The following is a 12,942-nucleotide window of genomic DNA, read 5'->3' on the forward strand; positions in this document are numbered from 1 at the left end:
TCATTATCACTATTATCATTATCATTATCACTATTATCATTACCATTATCATTATCACTATTATCATTATCATTATCACTATTATCATTATCACTATAGTCATTATCATTATCACTATTATCATTATCATTATTGTTATTATCTATATCGCTATCATCATTATCATTATCACTATTATCATTATCATTATCACTATTATCGTTATCATTATCACTATTATCATTATCATTATCACTATTATCATTATCATTATCACTATTATCATTATCGTTATCACTATTATCATTATCATTATCACTATTATCATTATCATTATCACTATTATCATTATCGTTATCACTGTTATCATTATCACTATTGTCATTATCATTATCACTATTATCATTATCACTATTATCATTATCATTATTGTTATTATCTATATCGCTATCATCATTATCATTATCACTATTATCATTATCATTATCACTATTATCGTTATCATTATCACTATTATCATTATCATTATCACTATTATCATTATCATTATCACTATTATCATTATCGTTATCACTATTATCATTATCATTATCACTATTATCATTATCATTATCACTATTATCATTACCATTATCATTATCACTATTATCATTATCATTATCACTATTATCATTATCACTATAGTCATTATCATTATCACTATTATCATTATCATTATTGTTATTATCTATATCGCTATCATCATTATCATTATCACTATTATCATTATCATTATCACTATTATCGTTATCATTATCACTATTATCATTATCATTATCACTATTATCATTATCATTATCACTATTATCATTATCGTTATCACTATTATCATTATCATTATCACTATTATCATTATCATTATCACTATTATCATTATCGTTATCACTGTTATCATTATCACTATTGTCATTATCATTATCACTTTTATCATTATCATTATCACTATTATCGTTATCATTATCATTATCATTAGCATTATTTAAGCATAAACTTTAAATCATATTTTTAGTTCTGATGTTTACCATAGCAAAATGTACATACTATGTTTAGAAAAATGAATGGAATCATGATAAAGGGAAAAACGAGTATAACTCAAAATTTTTTCAAAATGAGATCACACTTATCTCAAATGAATTAAGGAAGTCAAAATACATATGTATTTGGTAAAAATATCGTTAATCTGCAATACCTAGAAAACCTTTTATATACTACAATGTTAACAAAAGTACAAATATACGATTTTTTAATGTGCGCGATAAAATGCTACAAATCATTATGTTTTTTTTTTATATAAGGCAAAATAAATTCAAAATATGTACGTAATACGTATGGTACATTAATATTCATAAAATCAGTTAAATTAATATATTTTGCCTTTGAATAAATTTTTCATTATACTTGTATTCGCCTTATCATAGCATTGACAATAATAAGCAAAGTAAAAATAAAATAGTAATATGGTATGTAAAAAGCGCGTTACTATTTCCAAAGCACAAAGACACGATGGGCTTTAAAATTATACCATATCAAGCTAATTCAAATGATACCGTATGATACTTTCTTAGTTGCAAGATATATAAAAGAAATATAAAAATGCTAGAGAGAGGTTAGAAAAAAATCAAATTCTGTCCTTAAAATTTTGTTTCCCGATACAATTCGACCTTTTTTATATATAATATAAACGCTTTTAATATATAATTATTATTCAAATACGTTTATACTTAGGTAGCTAAAAATTGCATTTTTTTCAGATTTAGACGAAACCTTAATACATTCACAACATGATGCAATGCCTAGAAACACTGTTAAACCAGGAACACCTCATGATTTTACTGTAAAAGTAACAATAGATCGACATTTAGTTCGTTTTTTTGTGCATAAACGCCCGCATGTTGACTTTTTTCTGGATGTGGTTTCACAATGGTATGATTTAGTCATATTTACCGCTAGTATGGAAATTTATGGAGCCGCCGTAGCTGACAAATTGGATAATGGAAGAAATATATTTCTAAGAAGATATTATCGACAACATTGTACACCGGATTTTGGTTCATACACAAAAGACTTATCAGCAATATGCAGTGATTTAAATCGTGTATTTATAATAGACAACTCTCCAGGTGCTTATCGATGTTTTCCAAATAATGCAATTCCAATAAAAAGTTGGTTTTCGGACCCTACAGATGTATCACTTTTATCATTGCTACCAATTTTAGATGGATTAAGGTTTACAAACGACGTTAGATCAGTTTTATCTAGAAATTTACATTTACATCGTTTATGGTAGCATATTGGTTTGCTTTAAGTACAAATAGGAAACTTTTTATTAGAAAATAATTTTTTTATTAAAATAGTAAATATTTTTATTTTTATTTAATCTATGAAATATAGAAAAGTGTAAGGTATAATAAAATTATTACAATTTGAAGTAACCAAGCCAAAATATGCTTTTTGTTTTATTACCAAGTCCCTTTCCGAGGCGAAAATTAAGAAATAAGTCAGTTAAATGTTAATCTTGATAACTATCAGATTTTTCATTCCATTTCCTGCTTAGTACTCAGCATTCAAAATCATAAAAAAATTACGAAAACAATGTGATATAAAAAGTTTGCTATACTTTAACGCAAATTAAATAAAAGAACGAATTTCAAGGTATTTTTGATAAAGCAATATGTTTTCGTATTTCCAAAGCAGTCATTAATTCGTCAGTTTAGCGACGAGCTGATTTTTAGAGACCGTATTGTGTATACAATAGGTAGGTTATGTGATGGCAACAAATTTTGCATATCGAGTTTACAGTGGGAATGCACTTTTCCATGGTAGGGAAATGTCAATAAACCATTTTTAGCAACCTGTCGGTCTGTGTGTGCATGCGTGTGTCTAAAGTTCGACTGAACCGATTTTGATGAAATTTTATATGTAAGTTTATTTCCACCATGGCACGGATTGATCATTGGGATATATCAGGTCTCGGGAACTGCATTTTTTAGCGAGAACTGATTTGCGGGCCGATTTTACATTTTCTCCATATATACGGAACGAATTGATGGAATTTCTTGAAATTTGATATTTAAGTTCTGGTACCGAAACTAACTGGGGAGCATTTCAGGGAATTCAGGTAGCACAAAGCGAAACTCTACTAAGAGCCAAATTTACATTTTTCTAGGTGTGTTAACTATAAGCCTACCAATGTCCTAAAAATTGCAAAGAAGTATTTAACAGACATTTTTATAATATCCTGTAACACTTTCACTTAACTAGACAATACACATTGCGGTCGGTTATGTGCTGTTGACATAAGATTTTTTTTATATGAGAATTTGGATTTTCGACATTGTCTTTATTTTTGGCAAAGTATATGGTAAATTCTTAAACGTCAAATTTTACAAAATCTGAGTTGTCTGAGTTTACGAATACTCTACTGCGTTTTTACTTTCAGCCAAAGTTTAAATTCTTAAACGTTTAAAAAAAGTCCATTAAGCGTCAAAATTGTAAATTTTTTTTTTTTACCTGTAGACAGTTTGACGTAGTAATTCAGTAAATAAATTTGATGTATTGAGTGACTATCATTACGTTAAAAATAATATAAAATATTTTTTTTGTTAATTTTTAATATGTAAGTATAAAATTATTTTAAATCTAAAAAAAATTTTTTTTTTGTTTTGACGTTTACGGATGATCAAAATTCAAAGTCAATTACGGGTAAAAAGTTTACTATATTTCTGTCCGTAAAAGTTTTATACGTCAGACAGTTTGCAGACTGAAAACAAAATTTTGATGTTAAAGAATTTGCGGATATATCTATATAAAAATTAGTTCGATTATCCATTTACATCACATTAATGCAATCACTGTCCAATATTTGTGTACAAAAAATTGCCTTAGCTAAAAGAGTTAAGAAGTAAATTTATTTTTTTCAATTTTATATACATAGGAATTTTTGAGATAGAGAAAGAGTAATTTACGGGTAAAAAGTTTACTACATTTCTGGCCGTAAAAGTTTTATACGTCAGACAGTTTGCAGACTGAAAACAAAATTTTGATGTTAAAGAATTTGCGGATATATCTATATAAAAATTAGTTCGATTATCCATTTACATCACATTAATGCAATCACTGTCCAATATTTGTGTACAAAAAATTGCCTTAGCTAAAAGAGTTAAGAAGTAAATTTATTATTTTCAATTTTATATACATAGGAATTTTTGAGATAGAGAAAGAGTATACAATGTATGCCTGCCTATTTTTTTATAATGTATTTTTAGAGGCGGAAATTTCTTATTTTTCGTCTATGAAGTATAAGGAAAAATATTAAAAGTTTCAAGAACCCGAATTTCTTTTGTGTAATTCATTCCATCACAAGATGGTAATAATGATAATACATACATATATCAATTGTATAAGCGATTTAAAAAAAACTTTACATATCGTTGATATTATGAGAGTCTCACGAAACTGCTCTTTTTGCGTTTCGAGGGAAACGCATTTGAAAATATACATAATAATATCAATTAGCAGATACGTGCAAAATTTACGTAATTTTTCTGAAAATACTAACGTTAGAGTTACGTGAATTTTTTATAAAGATAGTTTAGAAAATTCTAAATTTTTCTGTATATATACACAGATATCTTTATATACATGTACATTGTAGGAGTTTATGATATATAACTCAAAACTCTCAAAAACCAGTTTCGTGACTTTTCCATAATACACACGATATATAATATAATTTTAAAAAATAATAAAAATAAATTATACAAAGACAAAAATTATTAAAAAAAATTTGCATTTGTAACTAATAATTGTCAATAAATGGAATATATGTAAATTATGAATTTTTTATATTTATTTCAATCTTGTCTGTTTAAATTAAAAAGATATATTTCCTATGAATATTTATACACACTAATCGGTAATAATTATATTTCATAAAGACTTAATGTGCATACACACTTTATTCTTTACAACTTGCTTTATGTCTTTATCACAATCTAATGCACCCTGTGTATTTACTGTACCAAGTACATTCATGTGTACACATATGCAATATATGAATACATGAAATTTTAAACTCATGTATTGCTTTCACACATTTAAATGTTTTTACCTAACCTCTATGAAATGAAAATAAATTTTGTTTTTATTACAATACGTATAATAAAGTTGTGTCAAGTCAATGTTTTGTAATGTAGCACTTTTCGCTTTAACACGTGAAAATACTGATTTTAAAAACAATCTACATATGTATACTTTCTATACTATTAAAATTATCTTTATCATTATGACTATTATCATTGTCATCACTATTATCATTATCACTATTATCATTATCACTATTATCATTATCGTTATGACTATTATCATTATCACTATTGTCATTATCATTATCACTATTATCATTATTATTATCACTATTATCATTATCACTATTATCATTATCATTATCACTATTATCATTATCACTATTATCATTATCATTATCACTATTATCATTATCATTATCACTATGATCATTATCATTATCACTATTATCATTATCGTTATCACTATTATCATTATCACTATTATCATTATCATTATCACTATTATCATTATCGTTATCACTATTATCATTATCACTATTATCATTATCGTTATCACTATTATCATTATCACTATTGTCATTATCATTATAACTATTATCATTATTATTATCACTATTATCTGACCATTGGTGCAGTGGTTATGGCACCGGTCCTTTAACCGAAGGGTCTCGGGTTCAAACCCCGGTCAGGTCACTATAAAAATTATATTCAATATTATTATAACTTAATATACAATACTAATAAATATTATACAAGTAATTTTCAAATATTCGTAATATTCCATATTAAAAAAAACTAAGAAAAATAAACAGTAAATATTAATAACCTCAAATAATTAATATAAATAAAACTACGGCAGATTAGTCACCTACCTAGTTAAACTCTATGACGCTATGAAACTAGTGCCTGAGAAATCATGCACTAGCCCTATGCTCCTTCTAGGAGTGAATAAGGAAAAAAAAAATTATCATTATCATTATCACTATTATCATTATCATTATCATTATCACTATTTGCATTATCATTACTACTATTAGCATTATCATTATCACTATTAGCATTATCATTATCACTATTATCATTATCGTTATCACTATTATCATTATCATTATCACTATTATCATTATCACTGTTATCATTATCACTATAATCATTATCATTATCACTATTATCATTATCATTATCACTATTATCATTATCATTATTGTTATTATCTATATCGCTATCATCATTATCATTATCACTATTATCATTATCATTATCACTATTATCATTATCATTATCACTATTATCATTATCGTTATCACTATTATCATTATCACTATTGTCATTATCATTATAATTATTATCATTATTATTATCACTATTATCATTATCACTATTATCATTATCATTATCACTATTATCATTATCACTATTATCATTATCATTGCCACTATTATCATTATCATTATCACTATTATCATTATCACTATTATCATTATCATTATCATTATTATCATTATCATTATCACTATTATTATTATCATTATCACTATTATCATTATCATTATCACTTTTATCATTATCATTATCACTATTATCGTTATCATTATCATTATCATTAGCATTATTTAAGCATAATTAAACTTTAAATCATATTTTTAGTTCTGATGTTTACCATAGCAAAATGTACATACTATGTTTAGAAAAATGAATGGAATCATGATAAAGGGAAAAACGAGTATAACTCAAAATTTTTTCAAAATGAGATCACACTTATCTCAAATGAATTAAGGAAGTCAAAATACATATGTATTTGGTAAAAATATCGTTAATCTGCAATACCTAGAAAACCTTTTATATACTACAATGTTAACAAAAGTACAAATATACGATTTTTTAATGTGCGCGATAAAATGCTACAAATCATTATGTTTTTTTTTTATATAAGGCAAAATAAATTCAAAATATGTACGTAATACGTATGGTACATTAATATTCATAAAATCAGTTAAATTAATATATATTGCCTTTGAATAAATTTCGTATGTGTTGCGATAAATTTTTATTAAGTTCTACCTTTTCCAGAAAAATGCATATTTTTCATTATACTTGTATTCGCCTTATCATAGCATTGACAATAATAAGCAAAGTAAAAATAAAATAGTAATATGGTATGTAAAAAGCGCGTTACTATTTCCAAAGCACAAAGACACAATGGGCTTTAAAATTATACCATATCAAGCTAATTCAAATGATACCGTATTATACTTTCTTAGTTGCAAGATATATAAAAGAAATATAAAAATGCTAGAGAGAGGTTAGAAAAAAATCAAATTCTGTCCTTAAAATTTTGTTTCCCGATACAATTCGACCTTTTTTATATATAATATAAACGCTTTTAATATATATGTAATTATTATTCAAATACGTTTATACTTAGGTAGCTAAAAATTGCATTTTTTCAGATTTAGACGAAACCTTAATACATTCACAACATGATGCAATGCCTAGAAACACTGTTAAACCAGGAACACCTCATGATTTTACTGTAAAAGTAACAATAGATCGACATTTAGTTCGTTTTTTTGTGCATAAACGCCCGCATGTTGACTTTTTTCTGGATGTGGTTTCACAATGGTATGATTTAGTCATATTTACCGCTAGTATGGAAATTTATGGAGCCGCCGTAGCTGACAAATTGGATAATGGAAGAAATATATTTCTAAGAAGATATTATCGACAACATTGTACACCGGATTTTGGTTCATACACAAAAGACTTATCAGCAATATGCAGTGATTTAAATCGTGTATTTATAATAGACAACTCTCCAGGTGCTTATCGATGTTTTCCAAATAATGCAATTCCAATAAAAAGTTGGTTTTCGGACCCTACAGATGTATCACTTTTATCATTGCTATCAATTTTAGAGGGATTAAGGTTTACAAACGACGTTAGATCAGTTTTATCTAGAAATTTACATTTACATCGTTTATGGTAGCATATTGGTTTGCTTTAAGTATAAATAGGAAACTTTTTATTAGAAAATAATTTTTTTATTAAAATAGTAAATATTTTTATTTTTATTTAATCTATGAAATATAAAAAAGTGTAAGGTATAATAAAATTATTACAATTTAAAGTAACCAAGCCAAAATATGCTTTTTGTTTTATTACCAAGTCCCTTTCCGAGGCGAAAATTAAGAAATAAGTCAGTTAAATGTTAATCTTGATAACTATCAGATTTTTCATTCCATTTCCTGCTTAGTACGCAGCATTCAAAATCATAAGAAAATTACGAAAACAATGTGATATAAAAAGTTTGCTATACTTTAACGCAAATTAAATAAAAGAACGAATTTCAAGGTATTTTTGATAAAGCAATATGTTTTCGCATTTCCAATGCAGTCATTTATTCGTCAGTTTAGCAACGAGCTGATTTTTAGAGACCGTATTGTGTATACAATAGGTAGGTTATGTGATGGCAACAAATTTTGCATATCGAGTTTACAGTGGGAATGCACTTTTCCATGCTAGGGAAATGTCAATAAACCATTTTTAGCAACCTGTCGGTCTGTGTGTGCATGCGTGTGTCTAAAATTCGACTGAACCGATTTTGATGAAATTTTATATGTAAGTTTATTTCCACCATGGCACGGATTGATCATTGGGATATATCAGGTCTCGGGAACTGCATTTTTTAGCGAGAACTGATCTGCGGGCCGATTTTGCATTTTCTCCATATATACGGAACGAATTGATGGTATTTCTTGAAATTTGATATTTAAGTTCTGGTACCGAAACTAACTGGGGAGCATTTCAGGGAATTCGGGTAGCACAAAGCGAAACTCTACTAAGAGCCAAATTTACATTTTTCTAGGTGTGTTAACAATAAGCCTAAAAATTGCAAAGAAGTATTTAACAGACATTTTTATAATATCCTGTAACACTTTCACTTAACTAGACAATACACATTGCGGTCGGTTATGTCTCGTTGACATAAGATTTTTTTTATATGAGAATTTGGATTTTCGGCATTGTCTTTATTTTTGGCAAAGTATATGGTAAATTCTTAAACGTCAAATTTTACAAAATCTGAGTTGTCTGAGTTTACGAATACTCTACTGCGTTTTTACTTTCAGCCAAAGTTTAAATTCTTAAACGTTTAAAAAAAGTCCATTAAGCGTCAAAATTGTAAATTTTTTTTTTTACCTGTAGACAGTTTGACGTAGTAATTCAGTAAATAAATTTGATGTATTGAGTGACTATCATTACGTTAAAAATAATATAAAATATTTTTTTTGTTAATTTTTAATATGTATAAAATTATTTTAAATCTAAAAAAATTTTTTTTTTGTTTTGACGTTTACGGATGATCAAAATTCAAAGTCAATTACGGGTAAAAAGTTTACTACATTTCTGGCCGTAAAAGTTTTATACGTCAGACAGTTTGCAGACTGAAAACAAAATTTTGATGTTAAAGAATTTGCGGATATATCTATATAAAAATTAGTTCGATTATCCATTTACATCACATTAATGCAATCACTGTCCAATATTTGTGTACAAAAAATTGCCTTAGCTAAAAGAGTTAAGAAGTAAATTTATTATTTTCAATTTTATATACATAGGAATTTTTGAGATAGAGAAAGAGTATACAATGTATGCCTGCCTATTTTTTTATAATGTATTTTTAGAGGCGGAAATTTCTTATTTTTCGTCTATGAAGTATAAGGAAAAATATTAAAAGTTTCAAGAACCCGAATTTCTTTTGTGTAATTCATTCCATCACAAGATGGTAATAATGATAATACATACATATATCAATTGTATAAGCGATTTAAAAAAAACTTTACATATCGTTGATATTATGAGAGTCTCACGAAACTGCTCTTTTTGCGTTTCGAGGGAAACGCATTTGAAAATATACATAATAATATCAATTAGCAGATACGTGCAAAATTTACGTAATTTTTCTGAAAATACTAACGTTAGAGTTACGTGAATTTTTTATAAAGATAGTTTAGAAAATTCTAAATTTTTCTGTATATATACACAGATATCTGTATATACATGTACATTGTAGGAGTTTATGATATATAACTCAAAACTCTCAAAAACCAGTTTCGTGACTTTTCCATAATACACACGATATATAATATAATTTTAAAAAATAATAAAAATAAATTATACAAAGACAAAAATTATTAAAAAAAATTTGCATTTGTAACTAATAATTGTCAATAAATGGAATATATGTAAATTATGAATTTTTTATATTTATTTCAATCTTGTCTGTTTAAATTAAAAAGATATATTTCCTATGAATATTTATACACACTAATCGGTAATAATTATATTTCATAAAGACTTAATGTGCATACACACTTTATTCTTTACAACTTGCTTTATGTCTTTATCACAATCTAATGCACCCTGTGTATTTACTGTACCAAGTACATTCATGTGTACACATATGCAATATATGAATACATGAAATTTTAAACTCATGTATTGCTTTCACACATTTAAATGTTTTTACCTAACCTCTATGAAATGTTTTCATTTCATAAATTTTGTTTTTATGATAATAATAAAGTTATGTCAAGTCAATGTTTTGTAATGTAGCACTTTTCGCTTTAACACGTGAAAATACTGATTTTAAAAACAATCTACATATGTATACTTTCTATACTATTAAAATTACTTTCATTCGATACAAGACTATTTCAAGAATTGCATAAACTTAGGATGAATGATTTATGTAGTCTTTGAAATAAAACAGAAAAAATTTCAAGAGGCGTTAACATAACGCGCAATTTTAACTGCATAAGTTAAAAAAAAAATTTACATAATGATACGGCATTTACCGTTAGTGGCCCCGATAGCCGAGTGGTAAGGCACTCAGGTACAGAAATGTTACAACTGGCGGAGCGTGGGTTCGAGTCTCACGGAATCGCAACTAATTTCGCACAATATTGTCCCACAGCGATTCCAGTATATCCTAAAAAAATATAATATTAATATAAAAACATTATTGCAAAATAATTCCCCATAACCTTAAATATACAATATAATAGTCGCATTTAATATTAAAAATAATAAAAAATATAACTTACATTACAATATCTTAATAATCACTAACAACAAGTATAGAAAAAAAGTCACCTGTCATCAAAATCTGACTTTTATTATCGTCAGTCAGCCAATTTAATGACTTGTACACATCCAACGCAACTAAAAACTACACGAGGCAGATGTAAGAACTACCATAGACGACGTCTTCTCTATTGGACGAAAGATGGCACACTACGGCAGGCTAAACATCTTGCTTAGTGAATACAATCGATTCTTGAAATTAAAATAGAGCCTCGGATAATAAATGAAAACGATAATTGGCATGTAACGACAATTGGCATACGAAAAAGAATACGAATTGGAAATTGGAATCACTTGGAAATATGGCTATACATTCGGGATACATTCGGGGTTGTAGCATTGCTGAGAGGGGGTAAGATTTATAGTCAACTGGGGCTTGTGCAGGTGCATTATGAAATGGTCACTCTATTCTGACAGAATAGCACTTAAAATATGCACAAGAAATGGGAGACATCATACTTGTACGGTGCTATGGCCTCACAGAAGCTGTAAGCGATGAAAAGAAAGACGCATTCTACTCCCAGATGTCCACAGTGTTGTGTAGGATATATCGAAATGAAATATGCATTTTAATAGGTGATTGTAATGGGAACGCAAAAATTGCAACATTAAAACAACTACAACGGGAATACAGAGGCTGGTGTTAGAAACGGAGATAGATTAGCACAAAAAGATAAACAAATACACGTGGATGCCACCTGACGGGAGAACAACATAAATATAAAGCAAGAATTTATATCGAAAATATCAGACGATAGAAACTTGGAAAAAAATAGAAGAACGCCGTGAGTTCCACAAGGAAATACATAAAAAATAACAGCCCAGAAACAAGAACAATGTGTAATGCGTTAGCAAGATAGTCAAGATTTTCGATCGGCGGTCCCACAATAAGATAGTGAGAAAAGCACAAACCTCAGCTGACATGAACAATATGAGACACACACAAAAATGCATTAATGCCCTCAGAAATAATAGCAGAAATTTCTCTGCTAAAATACATATTTAAAAATTTGCCACGGAATATTTCTGATGAAATAGTTAATGAATCTTTTTATTAATACAGCAGTGAGGAACATATTACTGGGGTTGAGGTTGAAAACATTTTTAGTGAAGTAGAGGAGGACGCAATAGAATATGGCTGGGTACTTAATTAAAGAACTTAATTTAAATGATTAAACTTTTACTTGGGTAGACCAAGCGTCTTAAAAAACAAGGTAAACATTTTTATAATATCCTGTAACACTTTCACTTAACTAGACAATACACATTGCGGTCGGTTATGTGCTGTTGACATAAGATTTTTTTTATATGAGAATTTAGATTTTCGGCATTGTCTTTATTTTTGGCAATATTTTTGGCAAAGTATATGGTAAATTCTTAAACGTAAAATTTTACAAAATCTGAGTTGTCTGAGTTTACGAATACTCTACTGCGTTTTTACTTTCAGCCAAAGTTTAAATTCTTAAACGTTTAAAAAAAGTCCATTAAGCGTCAAAATTGTAAATTTTTTTTTTTACCTGTAGACAGTTTGACGTAGTAATTCAGTAAATAAATTTGATGTATTGAGTGACTATCATTACGTTAAAAATAATATAAAATATTTTTTTTGTTAATTTTTAATATGTAAGTATAAAATTATTTTAAATCTAAAAAAAATTTTTTTTTTGTTTTGACGTTTACGGATGATCAAAAT

General features: G+C 27.2%; 3 protein-coding genes across 3 annotated transcripts; 2 read left to right on the forward strand and 1 right to left on the reverse strand.

The window, feature by feature from the left end:
- Window positions 1–227: 227 nt before the first annotated feature.
- LOC129616011 (putative uncharacterized protein DDB_G0287599) lies at window positions 228–6,557 on the reverse strand (the record flags this gene model as incomplete). Its single annotated transcript, XM_055531431.1, has 2 exons — window positions 228–284; window positions 6,510–6,557. Coding segments are annotated over 2 exons (105 nt in total), but the record flags the coding sequence as incomplete, so codon positions are not given.
- On the forward strand, window positions 1,363–2,455 carry LOC129616001 (CTD nuclear envelope phosphatase 1 homolog). The gene has a single exon (XM_055531420.1). The coding sequence runs from the start codon at window positions 1,808–1,810 to the stop codon at window positions 2,303–2,305; it is 498 nt and encodes a 165-aa protein (XP_055387395.1). The 5' UTR covers window positions 1,363–1,807; the 3' UTR covers window positions 2,306–2,455.
- Window positions 6,558–7,558: 1,001 nt separating the features above from the next.
- LOC129616003 (CTD nuclear envelope phosphatase 1 homolog) lies at window positions 7,559–8,183 on the forward strand. Its single transcript, XM_055531423.1, has one exon. It carries the CDS (start codon window positions 7,594–7,596, stop codon window positions 8,089–8,091), a length of 498 nt encoding a protein of 165 aa, XP_055387398.1. The 5' UTR covers window positions 7,559–7,593; the 3' UTR covers window positions 8,092–8,183.
- Window positions 8,184–12,942: the final 4,759 nt, after the last annotated feature.

The sequence above is a fragment of the Condylostylus longicornis genome, unplaced genomic scaffold, assembly GCF_029603195.1.
Source record: "Condylostylus longicornis isolate FDR11 unplaced genomic scaffold, ASM2960319v2 ptg000157l, whole genome shotgun sequence".
NCBI classification, from domain to species: domain Eukaryota; kingdom Metazoa; phylum Arthropoda; class Insecta; order Diptera; family Dolichopodidae; genus Condylostylus; species Condylostylus longicornis.